This window comes from Setaria italica, chromosome I (genome assembly GCF_000263155.2).
Source record: "Setaria italica strain Yugu1 chromosome I, Setaria_italica_v2.0, whole genome shotgun sequence".
In the NCBI taxonomy this organism is placed as follows: Eukaryota; Viridiplantae; Streptophyta; class Magnoliopsida; order Poales; family Poaceae; genus Setaria; species Setaria italica.
The window spans coordinates 33422147-33447827 of record NC_028450.1 but is presented as its reverse complement, the minus strand read 5'-3'; the positions used below and the strand labels follow the sequence as shown (position 1 = coordinate 33447827).

At 47.2% G+C, this 25681-nt stretch overlaps 3 protein-coding genes and 1 long non-coding RNA gene across 6 annotated transcripts; 1 reads left to right on the top strand and 3 right to left on the bottom strand.

The window, feature by feature from the left end:
• Positions 1-4285: 4285 nt before the first annotated feature.
• On the bottom strand, positions 4286-5059 carry LOC111256116. Its single transcript, XR_002676164.1, has 3 exons — positions 4898-5059; positions 4754-4807; positions 4286-4617 (listed from the first exon to the last, which is right to left on the bottom strand). It is a non-coding gene; the product is annotated as an uncharacterized LOC111256116 (long non-coding RNA).
• A 6999-nt stretch (positions 5060-12058) lies between these two features.
• LOC101756530 (expansin-B15) lies at positions 12059-13650 on the bottom strand. The gene is made up of 4 exons (XM_004953302.3): positions 13438-13650; positions 13209-13321; positions 12925-13118; positions 12059-12640 (listed from the first exon to the last, which is right to left on the bottom strand). Exons 1-4 carry the CDS (start codon positions 13592-13594, stop codon positions 12307-12309), a joined length of 798 nt encoding a protein of 265 aa, XP_004953359.1. The 5' UTR covers positions 13595-13650; the 3' UTR covers positions 12059-12306.
• A 2106-nt stretch (positions 13651-15756) lies between these two features.
• LOC101781656 (putative expansin-B14) lies at positions 15757-18908 on the bottom strand. 2 transcript variants are annotated; one of them, XM_022823685.1, is made up of 4 exons: positions 18695-18908; positions 18429-18541; positions 18118-18311; positions 15757-16257 (listed from the first exon to the last, which is right to left on the bottom strand). In XM_022823685.1, the coding sequence occupies exons 2-4, from the start codon at positions 18489-18491 to the stop codon at positions 15930-15932; spliced, it is 585 nt and encodes a 194-aa protein (XP_022679420.1). In that variant the 5' UTR covers positions 18492-18541; positions 18695-18908; the 3' UTR covers positions 15757-15929. The 2 variants fall into 2 exon arrangements, with proteins under 2 accessions (XP_022679420.1, XP_012700899.1); XM_012845445.2 differs by having other exon boundaries at positions 18733-18908.
• A 2671-nt stretch (positions 18909-21579) lies between these two features.
• Positions 21580-25640, top strand: LOC101755450 (F-box protein At5g51370). Of its 2 annotated transcripts, none has more exons than XM_022829082.1 (3): positions 21580-23136; positions 24869-25130; positions 25216-25640. In XM_022829082.1, exons 1-3 carry the CDS (start codon positions 21959-21961, stop codon positions 25282-25284), a joined length of 1509 nt encoding a protein of 502 aa, XP_022684817.1. In that variant the 5' UTR covers positions 21580-21958; the 3' UTR covers positions 25285-25640. The 2 variants fall into 2 exon arrangements, with proteins under 2 accessions (XP_022684817.1, XP_004953356.1); XM_004953299.4 differs by having other exon boundaries at positions 21581-23136; positions 25219-25640.
• Positions 25641-25681: the final 41 nt, after the last annotated feature.

The following is a 25681-nucleotide window of genomic DNA, read 5'->3' as shown; positions in this document are numbered from 1 at the left end:
TCATTGTAAACTTGGTTAAACTTAAAATAATTTGACTTAGGGACAAACCTAAATGGACACTCTTTGCAGGATGGAGGGAGTATGAGTATGATTTTAGATCATTTAATCATGCATTTAGTTCCTAATTGACTGATTCTATTATTCTGAAATTATTACTTAATTCTTGCTAGCACTTCATGAGAGCAACACACCACGTTTCCATGAAGCTCTGTGAATGGGCAGTGCAGGTGCTAGTCGTTGGTGCCGATCCAGTGCGCTCATTGCACGGGCTGGCTACGGCCCTACTGGACTTAAACCAAGTGAGGTGAATTGAACATAGCTCGGCTGTTAAGATTAATTGTCTGAGTTCTCGACTTAAGTACTGGACTCATATTTTTCTAAATTTATTTTAAAATTGAACCGGCGCTATTTTTTTGCAGCGACGTACCTATGTCAACAGTGCCAGCTCAATCTTCGAAGGTATAGGGTCAAATCCATCCTTCTCGGTGACACGGATTGCTACTGATTTTCTTCTTGGTTATCTGGCCGAAGACTAGGGCCACAGCCTAGTGGCTCTAGTGGCACATCCGTCCTGTGGCGTGCCGCGTGATTTCTAGAACAGCGAAGCAACATTTACGCACTGTGAAACGGGTCAAAGTCAGGTAAGGTCCTGGTTGGTTCTTTAGCATCTCCTAAAATTCGTGTCACATCGAATGTTTAGATACTAATTAGGAGTATTAAGAGTATTAAATATAGACTAATTATAAAACCAATTGTACAGATGGAAGCTTCGCTAGACGAATTTATTAAACATAATTAGTCCATGATTTGATAATGTGGTGCTACAATAAACATGTGTTAATGATGGATTAATTAGGTTTAATAGATTCATCTTGGGAATTAGCCTCCATCCGTATAATTAGTTTTATAATTAGCTCATATTTAGTTCTTCAAATTAGCCTTTAAATATTCTATGTGACATGATTTTCAGTCCAAACTAAAAATCCAAACACCCTCTAAGTTCATCTGAGCAATCACATGACTGTAAAGAGGACGAGAGGACTGCTCGGACTCAGAGGACTGCTCATCACTCATTAGACCCGTGATTCATGTTCTGGAAGAGGACGAGAGGAACGCAGACGGCAAAGTCTTGTCTGTTTACTCCAGTGCCCTGTGGGAGGACATCAACATCATGAGTGAGGATTTCCGCACATTTTTCTCTCTCGTGAAAGATGAGTGAAAGATATGTATGTGGTTTTTCTAGCTCCTGTCCAACTGACGATAAGTGTGACTGTCGAGGCTGTACACAATTGCCTTTCATGTCCGGTTGTACTGTCATGTTTGGCTTTATTATCCGTAATTTGTTCCTTATATTACCATCATTTTCCTTTCTGCAACAACTATGCATGCTCCATGGGAGACATATTCATTTGATTGAGGTTCGACTCTGCACAAATATTGAGAGTGGTGAGAATTCATTTAAAATGAACTTTAAAGTTCTGAAAGAAAGGAAAATTTTAGCATGCCCATAGATGTATTTTACATCGCAAAAGTTGGAATTAGAAATTATTTTGAAAAGTATCACACAATGATGACAAATTTCAAGATGCTCCCCAGCGCCATCTCGACCACCTCCACCGCCGGTCCGACCACCTCCCGGTGCTTATTTAGAACAGACAAGAAAGGCCCAAGCCGCCCCACTTGGCAGCTGGTGGAGCGGGTTACTGCAACGTACGTCCTGCCACGTCTCCTAACACCAGTGGGGCAACCGTGCAAGCCGTACAAATAGAAATGGCAATGAGCATACAAAATCAATCTGGAGAAATATGTAAAATAGTTATTTACAATCTACAAGGACACACATGAAAGAAAAATAAAATTAATTGCGGGAAGTGGAGAAGTTTCGAGCTGCGGCAGCAATGGTCGATTGCTGTGGAGGCGGCCCATATGGCCCAGTAACGCCTAGTCCAGATCACTTTGTTTCTTATAAATTTTCGTTTTAGCTTTTCTATCTTCATAAAGGGGTCATCTAGATATACATTATGTCCATTTATGTATCTAGAAAAATTAAAATGATTTATAATTTAGGATGGAAGGAGAGATAGGTTCATTAGAGCCTAGCATCTGCATAGGCCATATCTGCGAGCCAGGTGAATATATATATAACATAGCTTATTCTGTACCCGGCCACCTAGCGCCCGATGTTCCGCCCACAGCGGCCTGCGCCTCCCGCGTCTGGTTTTCCCCCAACCCACGACGTCCACCTCCCGCCTCTGGTTTTTCCACGTGTGCTGCGAGCCTCGGTCGTTCCATCTTCCCATCCTCCAACCGTCTTTTTTTTTTTTGCATCGTGGCTTTCGTACGGCAAAAAATGTGTGCAGCAAGAAACAACCGGAACGGAGCAGATTGAACTCAGTATTTTAGTCCAAACTGGAGATATTTTCTATTGCCCAACTTGTGGGTCCAGTACGAAATTTTTAACACATTTGTACTTAATAATAAAAGAGAAGAATTCAGTTTGTATGATCCAAACTGACCGAGCTTTAGATTGAACTGCATTCTCACGTTTCTTTAAGCAAAATGTTAATCATATCGAAGGGCCTTTCAGGTCCAACTTATCGTTCTTTATGAACTGAAATGGCAGCCAGTAGAGTAAATATTCATCATATTTCGTTTAAAAAAATTCTCGTTTCAAATATTCATTGTATGCAAGTATTTGTGATAAATCAATCTGGCAAACCAATCATATGTGACGTGTCTCATTTTCACGCCACAGAAAATCTTCCATAAAGAAAAATAGGAATATCAATACACCAGGTGGCACATTTCTTTCCTCGAATGAACTTAGCGACAACCTGAATGGTAAATTCTACATATCTTGTGTAATGAAGGATCATACAGATAAATGTCTCGGAACATTACGCTAACAAGAATTTTCTACTCGGAAAGACATTAACCATTACGCTAACAAGAATTTTCTACACTCCCCCAAGATATTTCAGCCTTCGCCATCATCTGACAGGTTGTTTGGATATCTTCTGTGATACATAGAAGTCAAGGGACCAACAAAATTTTCACACAGCAGAAACGTACAACGTGAGCAAAGATTTACCAATTGACTCAGCAGGTTCCGCATCCCTAACTCAAAATTACAGAAAAAATGATCAATCCTAGAAACAAACAAACAAACAAAGATAAAGCAGAACGTTGGACAATAGTGCACGGTCTAAATGCCGGACAGTGTGCATCAAATTGAAAAGTAAGGCAGCAGGTTGGAATAATGAAGAATGCAACTGTGCATCAAATTGACAAGATAAAGTGGCTGTCTATATTTTAAAGATAACATCTGAGCAATACATAAATGGTCTTGCAGCAAGCAAAGTGGCATGCTGAGAGGGTGTATGGATACACCCTCCTAAAGTATAGCACCTGTCACATCGAATGTTTGGATGCTAATTAGAAGTATTAAACATAAGCTAATTACAAAACTAATTACACAGATGGAGTCTAATTCGCGAGATAAATCTATTAAGCCTAATTAGTCCATGATTTGATAATATGGTGCTACAGTAACCATTTGCTTAATTACACAGATGGATTAATTAGGCTTAATAGATTCGTCTCGCGAATTAGCACAGGGTTTTGCAGTTAGTTTTATAATTAACTGATGTTTAGTCCTCCTAATTAGCATCCGAACATCCGATGTGACACTGCTAAAGTTTAGCAGCTGGTATCCAAACACCCCCTCAGAATACATAAGTATGCATATAGACATCAATTTTCATCAGGTCTGAGATTTTATGAGCAACTGGGCATATCACACAAGCAATTGTACTAAGCCTGCCATAAATTGTAACAATCAGAAACCTAAAATCTGAAATATCAGCATCTACATATAAAATATCAGCAGCTACATATAAAGATAAGTGTAGATGTATTGATACCGCATATTATGCCCAAAGTTTAATAGGCGCAATCTTAGAAGAGATACCGGAAACAAAAGCCAAATGGGGGCATATTGACAAATGAAGCAAATGAAACTTCCACCTTCAGGCCAATAGGCCATGGCAAACCAAGTGAAAATTCTATATAGTGGGAGAGAAAACTAACAGATAGTTGCAAGCAGATAATTGTGGATTTAACTGGCACAACACCCACTACAAAAGAATATACCCTTTTTAAAAAACAAGAAACGTCACCAAATGAGTGGGCTCTGCAAAAAAAAAAGCAAAACTAAATTCGACAGATAACAGAGAAAACAATCCCATCTCCTACCTGCTGGAAACATCGCACTTCTATCACCATGGAAAGAAACAATATCATTTAAAATCAACGATAGATATCACTCAGTTCTTCATCTGAAATAATCATCAGCTCGTCCAGGAGCTGAAAGATTTGATTGGATTGACATGAGATGACCCTGGAAAGCATATAGTCACTACTTGTAACTTGACTAAATTGGTACCAGCAGTTATACCTATTGGCTATTGCACATAATCACACTAAGGGACATATGAGATGGTAAGGTAAAAAAAACTTTATTGTAGATGTCCTCCTGGGCTGTATCCCCTCTTGCCCTAATTCTCCAATGTTATATATGGGATAATTTGTATTGCAAATATGAACCTGTCAGCACAACTGCATCACAAGGAAAAGGGGATTAGCATGCATGCAAGAATCCATAGAAAAACAACAGAAAGGCAATATATTGCGAGATGGGAAATCACTGCTAGTTTAATTAACATGAAAGATTTGGTTACAAAACAGCAATTACCATGCAGAAGGATTGATGGAGGAAATAAGATCCACCTCTCCAGTGGTGTTAGATCTACACAAAGGAGCAAAGATTAAAATTGGAAATAGGATTAATTGCACAAAAATCACTGGCAAGATCAATTTCATTAGAAGAATTCCAGACCTCATGCAGTCTCAGCAACGTGCCATCATGGATGCCTTCCAGCATAATTGACCAGATACGGCCGCACATGCCCCAGCAACATTCGTGAGACATAAATCCAAAATTGACAGAGTTAAAAACATTTTTATGCATCCAAATCAAATTCACCAACATCAAACACCTGCTCACCTGATTGCTGAGAGCGTCGCTGTTGCCGCATGTGCTCGCATCTGCACGGACGAGGCGCAAGAACCTGGAGACACGCAGATGACCATGAGTGCAAGAACGAGTAGGTAAGCGTGCTGTTAATGGCATGAATCCCAGCCGAGAAAAGGCATCTAACAGTAGCACCTATGCCTGAATTCAATAGGAAAGAAATCCAAAAACATCCGCATGCACATAAGCACAAAAGTTTTGAATCCTTGAACTAGATTTGGATGGGGGCACACAGATTTGCACTAACCTGGAGCTCCCTTCATGATGCAGGGCATCTCCAGAGCCACTGAGCACTTGCGGCCCACGAGACGGAAAGTGGATCAACTTTGATCGGCGGCGACCTAGCTCCGGCAGGCAGCGGCGGCAGCCAGAGCGGGGCGTCGGTCGCCTCGCGGGCGAGGTGTGCGAGCGGTGGGAAGCCCTCGATGACGGCAGCTAGGCGTTTGTAATCGGGATGCGGATGGACCAATCTCCGGCGGGCAGCCGCGGCAGCTAGAGCGGGTCGGACGCCTTGCAGGCGAGGTGCGCGCGCGGTGGAGACCCTCGCGGACAGTGACTAGGCGCTTGGAATTGAGGAGCGGATGGAAAGGTCTCGTGTCCCTTGGCCGCCGACGGTCGCCGGTGAGTGAGCAGATCAAATGGAATCGAGAGGGGAGTAGGCTTGCCGAGGGAGAAGGTTCCCTGCGACTCACGTTTGTATTACTGATAATGAAGAAGCTGATGTCCCGTTTGACAGATGGGCAACAATATTTGTTACAGAGTTTAACTCGATTACACTGACCAACTGAGCCCACTATCGGCACCTGACCACACACACGCGACAGCACTGCTTAAAGACGCCTCTGAATCTTCCCGCCTTCACTCTGGTGATGCGTCGTCGGCTACAGGCGCGACACCTCCCCCTGCTGAAGAAGTTGCTTGTCCACAAGCAACCCCGATGGAAACCTTGTGACGAGGACGTTTCAATCTTCCCAAGTCGCCGCTTCTTTTGGCAAATAGTCCATTTCACCAGCACTTAAGGAATTGCTTTACTCCCTTTTTTAACCAGGTGCCAGTCCAAGATCAACTCAGGCTCCAGGTCGTGAACTGACAAGTCCACCAGTGCCTGCATATCTGAATAAACAGGTGTATATGAAGGAATGAAAGGTTTAATTTGTGAAACATGGAAGACTGGATGTATGAGAGGCTCCTCGGGTAACTTCAACTTATAAGCAACAGGACCAATTCGCTCCAGCACCTCAAATGGTCCAAAATACTTCATGGCCAATTTGGGAAATGGTCTGTTCACCACAGAAGCTTGAGCATACGGTTGAAGTTTCAATAGCACCTGTTCCCCAACCTGATATGCCCTATTTACACGCTAACGGTCAGCTTGAAGTTTCATTCAATTTTGAGCTTTGGCCAAGTGCTCCTTGAGACTTAGCAGTTGAGAATCTCGTTCTTTGACCCAATCAGCAACTTCAGAGTTAGTCATTCCATCCTGAGCTAGAGACAACCAAGCCTTCCATCTTTTTGGTGACTCATGAACAACACAACGAAGATACATCTCCCAACATTGATTGGCCCTTTCAAATTGACCATCTGTTTGAGGATTATAGACTGTACTCCGAAGTAATTTAGTGTCAAATAGAGCAAACAATTCCTTCCAAAATGCACTTGTAAAGACTCTATCAAGGTCTAAAATAATTGATTTTGGAAACCCATGTAACTTGACTGCATTGTCCATGACTGCTCTAGCCACCGTTTGTGCTGAGAAAGGGTGCTTGAGAGGAATAAAATGTGCATACTTGGTATACCTGTCCACCACCACTAGGATAGAATTGTAACCTTCAAATATAGATAGGCCTTCAAGAAAGTCCATGGTCCAATCCTTCCAAGCTCCTGCAGGGATGGGTAAAGGTTGCAACAGGCCGGCAGGATGTGTATTAGTATGCTTTGCTTGTTTACATATTGCACATTGCTTCACAAAGGTCTCTACATCAGTTTTGAGTCCTCTCCAATGAAATAGCTTCTTCACCCTATGATAAGTAGCTTGGGTACCATAATGTCCCCCAATTGCTGATGAATGTAGTGCAGCAATTATTTTAGTTTGCAGTGCTGAATTGTGAGCAGTCCATACCTTACCCTTGTGCTTAATGAGGCCTTGATGCAGAGAAATTCCATGTTCATCAGGTGACTGAACTGCTAGTTTTGTGAGCAAGTTTTGAGCCAAGGGATCAGTAATGTAACTATTTAACACTTCCTGAACCCACAAAGGTTTAACCTCTGAAATTGCATGAATGGACATAAGGTGACTTACTCTCGAAAGTGCATCCACAACAATGTTCTCCTTGCCTTATTTGTATATTATCTTAAACTGGAGCCCTATCAGCCGAGTCATGGCCTTCCTTTGCATCTCTGAGTGAAGGTTCCGCTCAGAAAGGTAGGATAAACTCTTATGATCAGTCTTAATTAAGAAAACTTGGCGCTGCAAATAAGATCTCCACCTCTCCACTGCCATAATTAGTGCCAAAAACTCCTTTTCATATATAGAGAGCTTCTGATGAGATGGTTCAATGCCTTACTAAGATAAGCTATGGGTTGATCTCCCTGCATCAGCACAGCTCCAACTCCCACATCACAGGCATCTGTCTCACTAATAAACTGCTTGTGAAAATCAGGAATTCCCAGCACAGGAGCACTCACCATGGCAGACTTGAGTTGTGTAAATGCTTGTTGTGCTGTGTCAGACCATGCAAACTTCTTTTTCTTGAACAAGTTGGTTAAAGGTCGAGCAATAATGCCATAGTGCTTAATAAACTTTCTATAATAGTTTGTGAGCCCCAAATATCCTCTTAACTCAGTAACAGTTGTAGGTACGGGCCAATTGTTCATAGCAGCTGCTTTGCTAGGATCAGTTGCCACTCCTTGATGGGATATAATGTGACCCAAATACTCCATTGAGGATTGTGCAAAAGAAGACTTGCTGAGCTTCATGTATAGTTTATGGTCCCTCAATTTTGCCAACACTTGCCTGAGATGTACCAAATGTAGTTCCAAAGTAGGACTATAAACCAAAATGTCATCAAGAAAGACCAACACAAATTTTCTTAAGAAGGGCTCTAGGTTCTCATTCATGATACACTGAAATGTAGCTGGAGCATTAGTCAATTCAAATGGCATAACTCTGAATTGATAGTGACCATGGTGAGTTTTAAATGGTGTTTTATGCTCATCAACTGGTTGCATTCTCACTTGGTGATATCCAGATCTCATATCAAGTTTGGTAAAGTATTTGGTACCAGCTAACTTATCCCAGATCTCATCAATAATGGGCATGGGATATCTATTTTTAATTGTAATGGAGTTGAGCTTCCTATAATCCACCAAAATCTCTAGGTTCCATCTTTCTTTTGAACCAATAAAACTGGGGATGCAAAAGGACTAGTATTGGGTATAATTAATCCTGCTTCCAATAATGCTTTCACCTGCTTTTCTATTTCATCTTTATGTAAACGGGACTATCTATATGGCTTGGAATTGACAGGTATAGAGTTTGGTAACAATGGAATATGATGGTCATGAAATCTTGATGGAGGCAGGGTTTTAGGATCTTCAAACACATTACTACATTCCTCTAGTAGTTGCTGAACTTCTATAGGTGGAGAAGGAGTTGCAGAATTGTCAGTTACCTCAAGGATGGCAAAAGCCCCAATATCATTTCCAGCCAGCCATTTATCCAACTTGTGTGGAGAAATCTCTTGTAAAGAAGATTGAGCTGCAACCATACCTTGAAGAAATATATTTCTTTCTGACTCCTCAAAAGTAAGTATCTTCGCTTCCCAATGACAAATTATGGGACTATGAGGTTTCAACTGGTCATACCCCAGAATTGCATCAAATGCCCCCAATTCCAAAACCTTCATATCAGTATGAAAGGTATGTCCATGAATCCACCATTTCATCTGATTTACTTGTGTATTAGTAAACTGAATATCTCCATTGGCTACCTTGACTTGCTGAGGTACCATAGTAGTAGCCTGAATGCCACATTTCTGCAGAAAAGAGGAGCTAACAAAACTGGGAGAGCTAACACTATCCATCAATATGAGCATTACTTTGTTTTAAACCATTGCTCTGAGCTTCATGGCCTCTCATGTATCTGTTCTTGCTATGGCATTCAGAGAAAGGTGACAAAACTCTGCAGTTAATGCATCTTCCGTATCAAGCTGGTGTAGAATCTCCTTTGTCAAGGGAACATCCAGATCATTCACCACTAAGGCATTCAGGTGAGGCTTAGGTCTTTTTGTGCACTTTGCCAGATGTGTAGAGTCAAATGGCTCAGAACAGTAAAAGCATAAGTTATTGGCTTCACAGAAATCCCTCTTTTCTCTTTCTTTACTCAACTGTGAAGGAACAGGAGGTACTGGTTTTTGCTCATTACATTCAGAAAATTCTTAGGACTAGAGGTGAACTTTTGTTGTCTGAACCTGCTCCTTTCTTGCAACTGTTCCTGAACTTTTGCAATTTGAATAGTTGTTTCCATAGTTTGTGGTATTTGAGATTGTACCACAGCAACTATGTCAGGTTTAAGCCCCCTGGTAAATTAGGTTATGAAAAACATATTATCATACCTAGTATTGTGCATTTCAATACGGAATTGTAAGGATTCATACTGAGACACATACTCATCCACGCTGCCAACTTGTTTAAGCTCCAGTAGTTTAGAAAGAGCATGGACATAATCATAAGTGCCAAACTTATTCTCCACTGCAGCCATAAACCTGTCCCATGTGTTCAATTCCCCTTTCAGTCTCTGCACTTCAACCCATCGACTAGCACTCTCCTCCATGTGCATTGTAGCTGTGGTAATCCATAAATGTTCAGGAACATTGTAAAACTTGAAGAAATCTTCGCAACGATGCCTCCACACCTTGGGATCACGTCCAGAAAACTCTGGAAAGGACAACTTTGGCACTGCATTCCTATATCCTGTGTGCTCATCTCCTGGTAGACGGGGGGGGGGGGGCATATGCCGAACGGTTGGTGGGCACACCTCCAGGGGGTTGTGGAGGAGGTCGCTGTTGGCGAAATTGAAATGGTGGTCCAGATCCTAGCGAGTTAACAGAGCCAGCATCAAATTCTTCCTCCCCCGCACGATCCAAAGTAAGCTTGGCCACTGCCTTACTCGTTGCTTCGATCTGCTTTGATAGAATAGCTTGGTCCTTGAGCTCTTGCTCCATTGCCTTGACACCCAACTCTTGATTGACATGCATCTTCTCCTGCACGCGACTAATTTCACTCACACGCGTGAAGAGAAGATCAATGTTGTCGGTCATCTGCCACCAACGCGTTGCATCCTTTTGCTCTGCTGATTCCATCGCGTCCAGCAAAAATTGAGTCTGCACTGATGGTTTCGGGGGCGCCGTGTTACCACCCGCAAATCGACTCAAGATGGCGTGGACTGACGAGAAATCAACCCGAGTTGCCGGTCCTGCGCGGAAAACCCTGGGATCTCAACAAGACAGCGATGTTTCCCGATCAATCAACGGAGTGCCGTGGTACCGCAAGCGCCGCCAAGGATCGATGATCTCTGATACCAGCTGTCGTGTCCCTTGGCCGCCGGCGGTCACCGGCGACGTGAGCATATCAAATGGAATCGAGAGGGGAGATAGGTTTGCCGAGGAAGAAGGTTCCCTGCGACTCACGTTTGTATTCCTGATAATGAAGAAGCTGATGTCCCGTTTGACAGATGGGCAACAGTATTTGTTACAGAGTTTAACTCAACTACACTAACCAACTGAGCCCACTATCGGCGCCCGACCACACACACGCCACAACACTGCTTAAAGACGCCTCTGAATCTTCCCGCCTTCACTCTGGTGATGCGTCATCGGCTACAGACGCGACAAAAAGGGAGCAACTCCGGCGGGCGGCGACCTAGCTCCAGCGGGCAATTGCGACATGCGGAGATGGGATCAGCGAGCGAGCGGCAACGACAACGGAACAGAGGAAGAGGGAAGACGGAATTGAACAGACGGAAGCGCGTCCACGATCTATGGGTTCCAGGGTCAAACAACTGGGAGAAAAAGAAAACCTGGAAGAAAAAAACCGAGAATGCGGTTCGACGCAGGTTCGATGGATGGGCTCGGGTACGGAATAGCTTATTACGTACCTAGGATACCATATATATATATATATATATATATATATATATATATATATATATATATATATATATATATATATATATATATTAGTGGGCTGGTACTCCAAGCCCGGTCATGTGCTAAATAAAAATGTATGTATGGGCTAAGAACAATCGGCCCGCTGCCTTCCAGGCCCATCTCCAACGCGCCGGTGGTAGTTGGCGGTTGGCTGTGTTGTTGCGTGCGCGCAGCAGCAGTAGAGACAGGCAGAGATCCTCGTCTTCAATCATGGCGCAAGTCTGGCAACCTGCCAAGTGCCAACGCCCAAGGCGTACCAAACACCGAAACACGTGACCCTAGAGGAACCGGTAGCGACTAGCGAGGCGAGCGTCCGCGCGCACCAGCTCTCCAAGTGAGATGGCGGATGATTTGGCCTAGCGGTAAGCCGTGTTCAGTGTTCTCGTCGTGCCGCCCCGGCGCACGCATGGATGGCCGTGGCGACGCGGCGTGGCAGCAGGTGGGCTTCGGCCATGGCGCATGCAGAAGCGACCGGCCCGCCTTGGGACACGCACGTGGAGCTCAGCATGGGAGTCCGCAGCCGCCGCGGCGCCACGTTCCGTTCCTGCCTTGTTCACGCGCCCCTGGGACGGCTCGTCGCGACACGCCGAATGCACAAGCGTGACGCGAACACTGTTCTTTCCGCCGCTTCTGTTAAGGATGGCGTGGGCGGCGCTTGGCATCCAACGGGCTCGGACAACGGAATGAGCTCCGACTCCCGCGGACTCTTCTTCGCCTGAGAGACGCACGAGGACGCCGCCAGAAAAGCGAAATCACAAGCTGCTACCAAACTTCACTTCCAACTTTATTCATACCCAACTTGACACGGACACACCATTCCGGCGATGCACGATAACACGACCGCACGGAGTTGCACCATGTCACCCACGCAACACTGCACAGGCGTTAATTCTACGCCCACTGCACGCACGCACAGCCTGAATCATAAACCAAGCTAATAGCGCCACGCCGCCGTCACAGTAACACGCCGGCCGGCGGGCGCGCGCATCTACCCAGTTATTGTACTTGTCAGTAGTTGAAGTTCACGACCGAGCGGTACGTGCCGCCGGGGGTCCAACCGGCGGGGATCACGTTGTTGGCGACGACCGCCCTGCCGGAGCCGGAGGTGATGCGGATGGAGAAGGGCGCCTGCAGGGCGGAGCCCGAGTTGTAGCGCCACACCGCGCCCCACGACTGCTGCATCGGCGCCCACGCCGCGCGGCCGCCGCCGGCCTGCATGAGCTCCACGGACCGCAGGTCACCGTCCCCGGACTCGTACTCGATCAGCACCGCCAGGTAGTTCGGGTTCGAGCCGGTGTCCACTCCGAACGTGATCTCCATCCCCTTCCAGTTGCACGGCACCCTGCAATGCAGACGCAGCGCGCGGTCATAGACGGCACAAAAGGACAAGAGACGCTAAGGGGAGGCTACACAAGAACGTTTGTACGTGCGCGCAGCACGCATGCGTCACGGTCACGCTGCGTTTGTACTACGTGCGTGAAGGCCACAAGGTAACAATCCAACAGAAGGCACCGAAAGCGATTGCTACATGCACGCATGTGTGTGACACAAGCACAAGTAGAGACTGGCTAGTGTTTCAGGGCATGCCCCTGCACGCGGTATACCGTATACATGCGGCTAGCTTACCGAGTGTACTGGATCTTGAGGCGGCCGGCGCTGCGGAGCTGGTCGGCCTGGCCGGGCTTCGCCATGGCGCCGAACGCCGTGCCGCTCAGGTCGAAGTGCACGGGCTCCTCCAGGCACACGCCGTCGGGGCACTCGTCCGTGAGGACCACGGTCACCGGGGTGCCGGAGCACGCCGCGTGGCCGGTGCATCTCACCTGCGGAAATTATTGCCCCAACGGCGGCGGTGTCATTATTAAGTGAGTACAATAATTCTACGACGACGGTGTGTGGACGAACGAACGAACCTGGTAGCAGGAGCCGCAGCCCTTGCCGCTCTGGAAGATGGACGGGCTGCCGGCGGCGATCATGGACGAGAACGGCGGCAGGTCGACGGCGTTCTGGTACCCGCACGCGCCGCCTACACGCAAGTCGACATGCACGAAGGGCAGGCATTATATTATCAGGAATTATTCGTGTACGCAAAAAACAATATCAGGTTTTCATGCGCGTCCATGCTCGGAACACACGACGTACCGTCGCTCCCGGCGCCGTTGGGTGAGCCGTACCACGTCGCGCAGGCGCCGTCGGACCAGCCAGAGAGCTTGCGGTGGAGCTCGACGGGCGCGCCGGGACGGAGGAGGCAGGCGAGGGCCGCGAAGGCCATGAAGAAGAACCGGACCTTGGACGCCATGGCCCCAGGACAAGCGGAGTGGTGGCGTGCAGCGCAGTGGAGTGTGTGCTGCCTGCGTCTGGTGCAGCGGTGTGTGCTCCCGAGTGTGCCCGTGGCGTCTATTTATAGCCCCGCGATCGGTAGGTGGCAGGTTCACGGCAGAGATTGATCGCGCGCCCCTGTGATTAAATTACTTCAGTGATCGTCGGGTTGCGGTGGAGTATTGCACGCAGATTTGCAGTGTCAAATACTCAAATCCATCTGAAATTCAAGGTGGGGAAATCGGAAACGCAATCCCCTTTGGTGATTCTACCATGGTCCGCGGTGGCTCATTACTCCTCTGTTGGAGTGTGGTGGCATGCGCGGCCCGTTAATTGTGCGCTACGAAATCACTCGTTTACGCCACGATTCATTCGTTCTCTGGATATACTGCGCCATATATGGCGGTTTTCGGTCGATTCAGCCGGGTCGAAGCCAATGGACTGGAGTCACATTTCGTGAGTGCTAAATCGGTGGGACGATCGATCACCGATCAGCCTGGCGTACTTCCGATCAAGCTGGTAGCCGACGACGAACGAGCAACACAGACCCGGGTGCAGGCAGCCAGAGCACTTCGTCAAGAGGACAGGACGGCAGTTTCCGTTATTTCGGTTGGAGAGACGACCCTAGGAGGCTATAGGCCCCGTAGCCCCGTTTGGATTTGGGGTGATTCTCAGGATCTAGAAGCTGCAATTTGAGAAGCCTCCAAACGGGGCAGCTTTTGAGTTAGATTCTGAGAGCTAGAATTCTAGATTTTGAGAATCCTAGAAGCCACTCACAGGTTACTTCACCAGATTCTGCGCATTGAATTTACCATTTTGCTCATCTTCCTTCCATGTAATTACTTGATGCTCCCAAGTTGAGCAATAAATAGTAGTGACTGCATAAAAGTCATCTATCCAACAAAAAAACCATAAAATCAGCTTCTGAAATTTAAGGATCCGTTTGGATAAAATCAGCTTCTGAAATTTAAGGGCCTGTTTGGATCCGTTTGCTAAACTTTAGTAGCTAAACTTGAGTTGCTAAGCTTTGATCATGGCTATTTGGATTCATGGGCTAAACAACATTTAATGAGGTGTAGAAAGACCTGTCAACCCTTATTTAATGCGAGGAGGGAGGGAAGAGAGGGTCCAGACAAGCAATAATGAGGGGCAAAGGGTGTCCAACCCCAAGTTTAGTAAAGTTAGCAATCAAAAAGTTGCTAAATGGTTAAAGTTTAGCAACTATAGTTTAGCAAAATTTAGCAAGGGTATTTGGCAAATTTGTTGCTAAACTTTGCTAAACTTTAGCTGCTAAAATTTAGCAGGAGTATCCAAACAAGTGGTAGCGAGGTCAATGGCGTCGTTCTCGTGGCTCCTGTAATTTTGTACCACTCGGTTAGTTGAGGCAGCAGGCGTGTCACAGCGTAATGCTCTGCGAAATGAGCTGTCGCGCCGGCAACATATTTGCCTTTCTATGGGGCCATGTCACAAAGAAACATGGGCCTCTGTTTTGTGCTGACTCCTGAACTGAGGAAAAGCCTCGGCTACTTTTACGTGGGCTGATGAACAGAAATGTTGGGTGTCATCATCTGTCATGGCCATTCTCTCACGGTCGGCACTGCTGCTGATAAGCGCTTAAAAAATACCTACGGTGCATGCAGCCCAAAGGGAAAAAAACGATGGTTACATGAAAAAAAGTGTGTTTGCATGCCATTAAATTAGTGAAAGAGAAAAGTCTGGTGGAGAATTAATAAATAGCCCGTGTCCAAATAGGATTACAATACCTTATACTTGGAGAAGAAATTCTGAGTACTTGAATAACTTAAATTTTAGAGCGAAAGGAGTATTTTTTTAGATATTACCGGTCAAACTTCTGTATTAGAGATCTTATCGATGTCTTAAAAGGCCTATATCTCTTATTAGTTATACTCCCTCCATTCCAAAAAATAAGTCATCCTAAGAATTTTAAGATAGATTAATAAGAAGATAAAATAAGCTCGATTGCCCTACTCCTAGAAGTATTTATTAGCCATATTTAGCACTAATTGGTTGTTGCATGCCCACATGCACATGCACACATACCACATTGAGTATAATTAATTATTTTGGGATAAATTTTGAATGTTCCAAATATGCTTTTATTCATAGCCCTTGAGACGGATACACCATTCCTCTGGAACACATAACGGCGGATTTGCACATGTAACAGCACGCTACCCTAACGGCGATTACGCATCGCACGGGCACAGCTCGAAACACATAAACCAAACTAACACCACGCTTTTGATACAGGCGGGCGGGCGGGCGGCGCATCAACATGTATCTCCGAGCATTTTTCATGAGAAGTTGAAGTTGACGATCGAGCGGTACGTGCGGCCGGGGGTCCACCCGGGCGGGATGACCTTGTCAGCGATGAGCACCCTGCCGGAGCCGGAGATGAGGCGGAGGGAGATGGGTGCCTGGAGGGCGGGGCCCGAGTTGTACTTCCACACCGCGCCCCACGACTGCTGCATCGGCGCCCACGCGCCGCCGCTCTGTATGACCTCCACGGACCGCAGGTCGCCGTCCCCGGACTCGCACTCGATCAGCACCGCCAAGTAGTATGGGTTCGAGCCGGCGTCCACCTTGAACGCGACGTCCATCCCGTGCCAGTTGCATGGCACCCTGCATGCACAAAAGACAAGCACGAGATTTAGTATATCACAAAGGGGAGGCTACCCCAAAAATGTTGTCTCTACGTGCACCCTGCAGTAACATGTATGCATCACGCGTAATGCACGGAAAGCGCGACTACATGTTGAGGATCAATGGTGGTCACCCTTGGATGATGAGTGATTGATAACGTTGTGTAGTTTGATGTTACTCTTGGCTTGTGATGTGCAGGTGTAGGATGCGACATAACGGCCGATGGCACGCGGTGAAGGTAAGGCGAAAGGTTCATGCCGATGGACCAAGGGCGGTGAAGGATAAACGCGAGTAGGATTGGACCGATGGACTCGAGGAGTCCGAACGGAGTCATGGGCGGTCCACACGGTGCACGGAAGGGTGAGAGAACATGACGGGATGGAGACGTTATTGGTCGAGTCGAGCGGGAGGCTTGACGGAGGCCGGACACGCGTCGACATCGAGGATGTCGCGAGGCGGCCAAGCGGAGATGGACGGTTTGGATGGTTTGAGCCTCAAAACCACCGCGCAGACAGGTTTCCTGGTTTGGGCCTCAGAATCGGGGGCGAGCCAGGTGTGGTCGGAGCTTCGATAAGGAAGGCACGTGGCATCATCGCGAAGCTTGCGTCGAGGCAAAGCAGAGTCGCAAAGGTGGCGTGTCCGTCCGATGCGTCTAAAAAAACTAGACCAAAATGCCCCTACGTGGATGGTTATCTTAGTTGTAGCTGTAGGGGTAGTTTAGTCATATGTCATGAACTATATATATGGATGGATGTATGGATGGATGGCTGGTTGTTTCAGCACCCTTGCAAGAAACCCTAATTCATTTGTTTAGAGGTTAACCAAGTGCTTAGAGGGAGAGAGGAGAGAGGGAGATGAGAGGGTGATTACTCTTTTCTCTTAATTTCTTCATCTTAGTGGGTGGATGAAAGAAGGAGGCTAGTTCTTATCTTGTAAAGATATTGTCCTCATGATTTACTTGAGTTTGTGGTTCAAATCTGTGACTAAATCTTTTGTTTCTCCTATTTTTTTCGGTCTTTTCAAAGCTATTTTCGCGGATTTTTGGTTCTTCAAGTTTGAGCCCAAATCGCACGAGGTTTGTTGGGGGAAATTATTGCTAGGATCATTACGAGCATCTATGATGTCATCCCCCTTAAATCCCCCACAGATTCAGCTTGAATTTGTAGTTTTCCCAAAGTCTCGAGTTCTTGGTAGGATTTCAATGTTCTCCAAAATTAGTGATGAATATTTAAGCTTTTTGAAGTGATTCTTTGGGAATAGCTTTGGTATGTTGTTGTGAGTCCTAGGTCCAAATTTCGTGATTTTTGGAGGTCGTTTGATCGAGTTTCGGATTTTTCCAACTTCCTCACGAAGGCTGTTTTTCTGGAGCTGCGAAATATTCCGAAGAATATTCCAGAAATTTCCGTAGGTGCGGAATTTTTCGAAGAACGTTCTGGATAATTCCGTAGGTGCGGAATATTCTGAAGAATTTCTTGGAAATTCCGTAGGTGCGGATTCTCCGAAGGTTTGTGCGGATTCTCCGGAAGTTGCGGAATTTTCCGAAGAGTTTTGCGGAGTTTCCGTACTTTTGTGTTCCGACACTTGTTTGCGTTCTTTTCTGCTTCCGCTAGTCTCTAATTCGGTTCCTAGCACCATTCCTAGGTCCATTAGCTCTTGCATAGCTAACGGGATTTGATATTAGAAGAGAGATTTGTTGATTGGTTTGGGATTTTCGTCAAGTTCATTGAAGAAATTTGAATCGGCACCCCTCTAGTCGCCCGTTTGGATCATTCACCACGCTACTTGTCTGACTAGTACCCGTGCAGTGCACGCACGCGGTACGTGCGGTCGATAGCTTACCGAGTGTACTGGACCCTGAGGCGGCCGGCGTTGAGGAGCAGGTCATCCTGGCCGGGCTTCGCCATGGCGCCGAACGCCGTGCCGCTCAGGTCGAAGTGCACGGGCTCCTGCTGGCACGCGCCGTCGGGGCACTCGTCCGTGAGGACCACGGTCACCGGGCTGCCGGAGCACGACGCGTGCTCGGTGCATTTCACCTGGAGGTAGAGGAATTTATTGTTAACCCCAACGGCGGCGGCGTCATGCATTAAGTGAGTGCAGTAATACGAGTGACTTTGAAGATACGGCCGTGTCATGGTTTGCACGAACAGTACCTGAAAGCAGGAGCCGCAGCCCTTGCCGTTCTGGAAGATGGACAGGCCGCCGGCGGTGACCATGGAGGAGAACGGTGGCTGTTCCACGGCGTTCTGGTACCCGCACGCGCCACCTACACACAAAAAAAAATGTGACATTCACGTACGCGGGCAGGCATTACTAAGAATTCTTTGTGTATGCAACTATGCATGCGGTTGGAGCAGAAAACGTATGAGTGCGGTTCGATTTTGCTATGGATCGGAGAACTCGCTACGCGCGTACATACAGTTTCATGTGTGTCTCCGTGCATAGACAGTTCGACACCGTCGCTCCCAGCTCCGTGGGGTGCGCCGTACCACGTCGCGCCACCGTCGTTGGACCAGTCGGAGAGCTCAATGGGCGCCCCGGGACGGAGAAGGCAGGCGAGAGCCACAAAGGGTGTGAAACGAAACCGGACCTGGATCTTGGAAGCCATGACGACCTTGCCGAAGGACAATACTCAGGTACGAGGACGAGGGGAGTGGTTCAGCGCAGTGGTGTGTGCTACCAAGTGTGCTCGAGCCGTCTATTTGTAGCCTGCAGATCACTAGGTACTATACGTGGCAGCAGGTACACGGGAGATTTATTCGGTCAAATTCCTCTGAACACATAAAAAACATAATATCTGTTACATTAAAACAACATGGGTTCTTCCAATAAATACTTTGATGAGTAGCAATATCTACAAAATATTCTTTTTACTGAAAATATCTATAGAGATATACTCCATTCATTTTGAAATATAGACGATTTGACTCGGTACAATCTTCAAATTAGACTTTGACCTATATTATATTATAGTGTTTGTAGCAATAAAATAATAAAAATAGGATATTAGTTTCAAATAAGAAATTTAATACTATCACTTTTGTTTAACAAAATTTCATCTTGTTAGGCAAATTATTGGAGAAGATTAATGACAATGGTCAAATATTTAAATTTATGCATGCCTTATAAAAAAAATAGAGGGAGGATCTGGCGGCGTGCACAAAATTTTCATCTTGTTAGGCAAATTATTGGGTTAAGATTAATGACAATGGTTAAATCTTCAATTTTGTACATGATTGTCCTTCGTTGCCTGCCTGCATCGTCAGGTCGATCGATTGGAGTTGAGTATGGAGGCAGGCCGGCGGATCCTCCCACCGCGTTATTTTAAAATAGAAAGAATTGTTTGTTATGAAAACATCTTTCACAAATCTAGCACATCCAATATTTTGTTCTAGACATTAATAACTACGATAAATGACACAAAATGTTATATCATAACAAATCTTGATGGATTTTTATATTTGTATAACTTGTGGTGAAGACAAAAACCAATTCTACCTGAATTTATTACTGACTCGTTACTCATCTGCTGGAGCGTGACATGCACAATTGCACACCAAGCACATTTCTTTTTAAAAAAATTTAATATACAGTTTAGACGCAAAACACTTACATACATACATGTATGGATACTTGCGTATATAAATGCACACACGCACATTGTGTTTGTCGCTGTCGATTGACACTTCGTTTATCACTAAAAAATATCATTAGTTCTTAATATAAATTCATCAGAACACAAAAAGCACATGTGTTGATTGGATGATACGAACATGGTTATATTCCACCACAAATAACCTATCTAGGTGATCTATGCTCGTCTGGTAGCATGCGGATAAGATCAGCCTATACTCTGTTATTTGTGCAGAATAATTAGTACAATCTAGATACGTCTTCCACGGCGACGATCTTCGACTTAACCGAGTCCAAGATAATCTCATCAAGACCTCGACCAAAATTTCGGATGGACACAGTCCCAACTGAGTGCCTCCCTGATCATGCCAGTAACTATTCCTACCACTGGAAGGGTATGGACAAACCCACTCTTATTCGCACCTAAATCCATATAATTATTATCCATCCCTTACCCTCCTCAATCCTAACCATATCAATAAATAATTAGCTTTGTACTGTATATATACATATGCAATTGATTAATTTGTACCCTTCCATTTTTAATGGGTGTATTATTTTCTATCTATATCCTTCCATTTAAAGTGGGTGTGGATTTGGGGAGGGTATGGATGCCAGTGGCAGGCCTCCAGTAACCGAGCGCACCCAGCTTTGTTACCCAAGACAGACCCCAGCCGGCGTAGCAAAGTGCTAATAACGCGGTGGGAGACTGGGAGGACCCGCCGGCGTGTGTCCGCACTCCACTCCGATCGCCTTGAGCCCTGGACGATGCATGCAGGCAGCGAAGGACAACATGTAAACGCAGGTGGCCAAACTCTTGCTGAAGAAGACCGCAGTTTCCGTTGTCAAGTTCCTCTCTCGGTCTCTCCCCACGATTCCTCCCTGATCTGCGTGATCCCGGCCCCGCCATCCCGCCTCGCCGGCGGAAAGAACTACCCGCAACGTGGGCCAAAACTTCATGGCAGAAGCAGAACTGATTGCAGCGGTGAGCCGAAAGGCCCAGCCTACGTTTTGTGGGCTGATTAAACTGGGTTAGGGAGAAGCGGCAAAAGTTCGATGGCTCAGCTGACCTGGGCTGGGCTGGTCCGTTCTTCGAAAAAGTCACGGACCTGAGCTGGGCCGGGCGGCTGCAGCTGAAACTGCACAAAGTGGGCCCAAGTGCCACAGACTGCAGCAGAGGAGCTGAGCCAATTGATTCGCCAAAAGGAGAGACCAGTTCATTGATCTGAAAAAGGAGAAACATGAGTTGAATAACCACTAATAAAGTACATTAACGCGTACAGTTCAAGGAAAGGTGAAGTAAAGATCCCGTTCTGCATTTAAGCAGAGCTCAACCTAATGCTCAAGCACACCCAATAGGCTCGGCGTCGGCGATACCTCATCGTACCGGAACAAGTAGTACTGACTGCTTGCAATAAAACGCAACTAATCTCACCGTCTCTCTGTCTCTCAACAAACGAAGGCAAGGTGTTCTAGACTTCTAGACAGCTCGTGAACGTAAGAAACAAGGAGGCAGTCCATTTCTTGCAGCCAAAAACGAAGCATTTCTCGAGAAATAATCCGCTGCACAGCACGAGCGCCCCCGGCCCCAAGTGCCAAGCAACGGAACAAACGAAAGGCCACATTGCACGCCGAGACAAGGAAAGGATTTCAAAACGTTTGCTTGCCCCCACCGGGCCACCACCACACGCTCCTCACCGCCAAACCAACGCCACCCTCTGAAGCGGCGAACCTTGAACTCGCCGGTCGCCACATCGCGGTCTTCTCTTATCCCGCTCCGCGCCCCCGCGCCTGAGGTCGTCAAGCGGCAAAGGCAACGTCAATTTCCAATTTCCAAATCCCAAAACCCCCCAACAAGCCCCCCCGGCGGCTCGCATTCGTTCGAATCCTCAGATCCCCAACGCCCGCCGCGCACCGCCGGAATCGCCCCGTCCGTCCCCGAATCAGAGGCCGCCGCCCCCGGCCCGCGCCGCGCGCCGCGCTGCACGCCCCATGCGGCTGCGCGGCGCCGCGCCAGCGCCACCCGCTGGAGCCGAGCCGGGCGCGGTAGATGCCTGAGGCGGGCGGGGACTGCCTCGGCGACCTCGGCCTCGGCAAGCGCCAGCTGCTCAAGGGCTGGCCCGACCTGTGGCTCGCGGGGGACAGCACGCCCGGCCTCCGCGCGCGCCCAGCCGCCGCGGCCATGGCGGCCGCGCCGCCGCACGAGCCCGACCAAACCCTAGCGCTCCCGGACGCGCTGCTCCTCCGCGTGCTCGCCTGCCTCCCGGAGCCCCACCTCACGGGGGCCGCCTCGCTGGTCTGCAGGCGGTGGACGCGCGTCGCGGGCCGCCTGCGCCGCCGTCTTGCCGTGCGGGACTGGGCCTTCGTCGCGCACCGCCTGCCCTACCGCTTCCCGGACCTGGCCGACCTCGACCTCTTCCCGGCCTCCATCGCCGCGCCCACCGCCGCGGCGCACCACGCCGCCTCCGCCGCCCCTCTCCTCACCTGCGCCGCGGTCTCGCTAACCCTAGACACCAGCGCCGACCCGCCGCTCGGCGCCTGCCGGTTCCTCGACGACAACGCGCTCGACCGGGGCCTCGCCGCCGTCGCCGCCAGCTTCCCCAACCTCCGCCGCCTCTCCGCCACCGCCGCCGCCGAGTCCGGCGGGCTCATGGCCATCGCCGGCGGATGCCCTACGCTGCAGGAGCTCGAGCTCCACCGCTGCACCGACCTCGCCCTCCGCCCGGTCTCCGCCTTCGCGCACCTCCAGATCCTCCGCATAGTCGCCGCGGCCCCTGCCCTCTACGGCACCGGTGAGGGCGGTGGCGTCACCGACATCGGCCTCACCATCCTCGCGCATGGCTGCAAGCGGTTGGTGAAGCTGGAGCTTGTGGGTTGCGAGGGGAGCTACGACGGCATCGCGGCTGTGGGGCGCTGCTGCGCGATGCTTGAGGAGCTCACCATCGCCGACCACAGGATGGACGGGGGGTGGCTTGCTGCGCTCGCTTTCTGTGGGAACCTCAAGACCCTGCGCCTGCAGGGATGCAGCCGGATTGACGATGATCCTGGGCCGGCAGAACATCTTGGGGCTTGCCTCACGCTCGAGAGCCTGCAGCTGCACCGGTGCCTGCTGAATGACCGCCGCGCTCTCCATGCCCTCTTTTTGGTCTGTGAGGGTGCCCGTGAGATACAGGTCCAGAATTGCTGGGGCCTGGAAGACGATATGTTTGCCTTGGTTGGCCTATGCAGGTACTAGAACCTCCAATCTAATTACTTAAGTGTGTTATTACTGGTTTCTTGATGTAGTTAATGATTGCATAATGGAGACAGTTTTGTGCTTTTGACTGTTTCATTCATCCTGATTTATGTTTATTCTGTGATTGTGACATGCTGGCAACAAATGATGCTATGTTACATAACGTTTAGGTGCTCTATTGGTAGGCGTCAGATGTAAGGCTAATTTTGATTGCTGGGAACTCATGGACCCCTCTGTGTTTGGAGTCCCCACTAGTTCTCTGGTGATTGAAAAATAAAGAATTGCCTTGCCACTTTGGAGTGCACATCATGGTTATTTGCAAACCTTCTAACATCTGCACTATGATATCCTTCATTAGCAGATTTTATATGTTTACCGATGTTGATGTACCTCTGTGTGACCCTGGCACAAGTACTGCAGCTAGGCGTTTGGTGCTCAAGTACAATTTGATAGTGTGCTTTTTGTCAAACTGGGGAAGAAAAATGTACATCTCAATTGCAGAATGCAGACATGCGCCATTAATTTCGAAAATGCATTTAGTTGTGTGTACCAAGCCATACTGCCGCATGCCCGCACCTCATAACTATTGTTCCTCCTCCATGGCAGTTTATTTAGGCCAATGATATCCATAGCCTCATGTTTTGTGTAGCTTTGATATATAATAGCCTTTGGATTATCCGTACGTCACTGAGAGTTTGACTAAACAATAACAAAATGTAAAACATGACGTCGATAAGAGAAACCTGAATAAGTGGGTTTGATTAAGATAGCAAACGAGTCATTTTCAGCTTCCACCAAAAATCATAAAGCAAACGTTATAACACAACTATTCAGAGCAATCAAGAATTTGTCATGTCGATACTGAATAAGTATATGCTTTACTTATTTGATATACGGCTGAACAATCTTCTTAGGCTTCCTAGGTTGTTAGTGTTCTAAAAGGTCAAGAATCGACCGTGTTCCAGTATTTCGTCTACTAATCTAGCTGTGTAAGCTACTAACTTTGATAGTTTTTTCTGTCCCATATGAAGTTATTAGTTTACTATGCTATTTGTGCACAAATGTGACCATGTCTAGACAACTCCTGATCTCTGTTCTTCCTAATGGGCTCTGGGTGTAAACATGTACCATTTGTAAGTAGACTTGCATGTGTAGTTAGGGACCCATATTTACATGTGTGCTTTACTCTATGCCTTTGATCTCGATTCTTCTTGAGCTCTGTCTCAATTTTCGTTTTGTGGTCTCTCATTTTCGATGCATTTCAGTACTCCATGTAAGGTACTTGGCTTTCCTTCTCATTTTTCCACTTTCATAGTAGGGGCTTGCAAGACAACACAGTCCTGGGTTTGCATAAAAAAATTGTACCATCTCCGGTGTCGTTACACTTGTTGCTTTACTTATCAAAACACCCCTTCTTGTTATGTAGTATTAGATACAACTCAGTGGATAGGGAAAGGAATGGCTAGTAGCCACAGGTGTACTTCTACTGGAATCAGTAGGGTAATTACTAAATATTCTTAGCTTTCATCTGGATATTTATATCTTCCCTCTTTGGAAATGCCTGAGTATGACCTGCAAAAACATGGTACTAATAGAATTGGAGCGATATGGGGCGTACCAATATATTTGCAGCATAGAGGATTAGTTATATGTGTATAAACATACTATTTATGAGACCTGGTACAGGATTGTGCCTAACCATAGTCATGTTTTCATCTTGTGCAGGAGAGTAAAATTCCTGTCATTAGAAAGGTGCTCACTACTAACAACTCGAGGTCTAGAATCAGTGATCACCTCATGGAGTGACCTGCAGAGCCTAGAAGTTGTCTCCTGCAATAAAATCAAGGATGAGGAAATAACACCTGCCCTTTCAGAACTATTCTCCAATCTCAAAGAGCTGAAGTGGCGGCCCGACAACAAGTCACTTCTTGCTGCGAGCCTCGTAGGGACCGGAATGGGGAAGAAGGGCAGGGTATTTTTCAAAAGGGTATGAAGTCTGATCATCCTGGTGCTCCATTCCCTGCGATGCGCTTCACCTGAATCTGCCCCGTAAGGATTGACCTTTCTTGCAGCAGATCTTACCGGCCCACCAACGGATCAAAGGGAAGGTGCTCAACTATTCAGCAGGTGTTGCTGCTTAGTTGTTGGATTGCTGGTAGTCAGGAACTTCGTGCTCAGAAGCTAAATTCGTCGACTTCAGACCAAAGGCGGCCACATTTCTTGATACTCAAAGGGGCCAGTATGCGAAGTCTGGCACCCGTTCTTCGTTCAGATCAAAGACACATCATAACTAGTCAGAACCTGGTAGTTAGAAGCGCATTTTCGGTACTGGGCGCCCGACTGTGTTTGTACCTGAGTTGTAATTGACAAGCTGAGATTTGCTCTGAAGAGCCTGACCAGAGTATTTATGTATGACCAAAAGCATTCCTTCATGAATTATATGCAAACTTTGTTAGTAATTGATTGACTGGATAGAACCTTCAGAAGTTTATGTTTACAGCATGTGATTTCGCTGTCAAACGAGTTGTTTCGGCACAT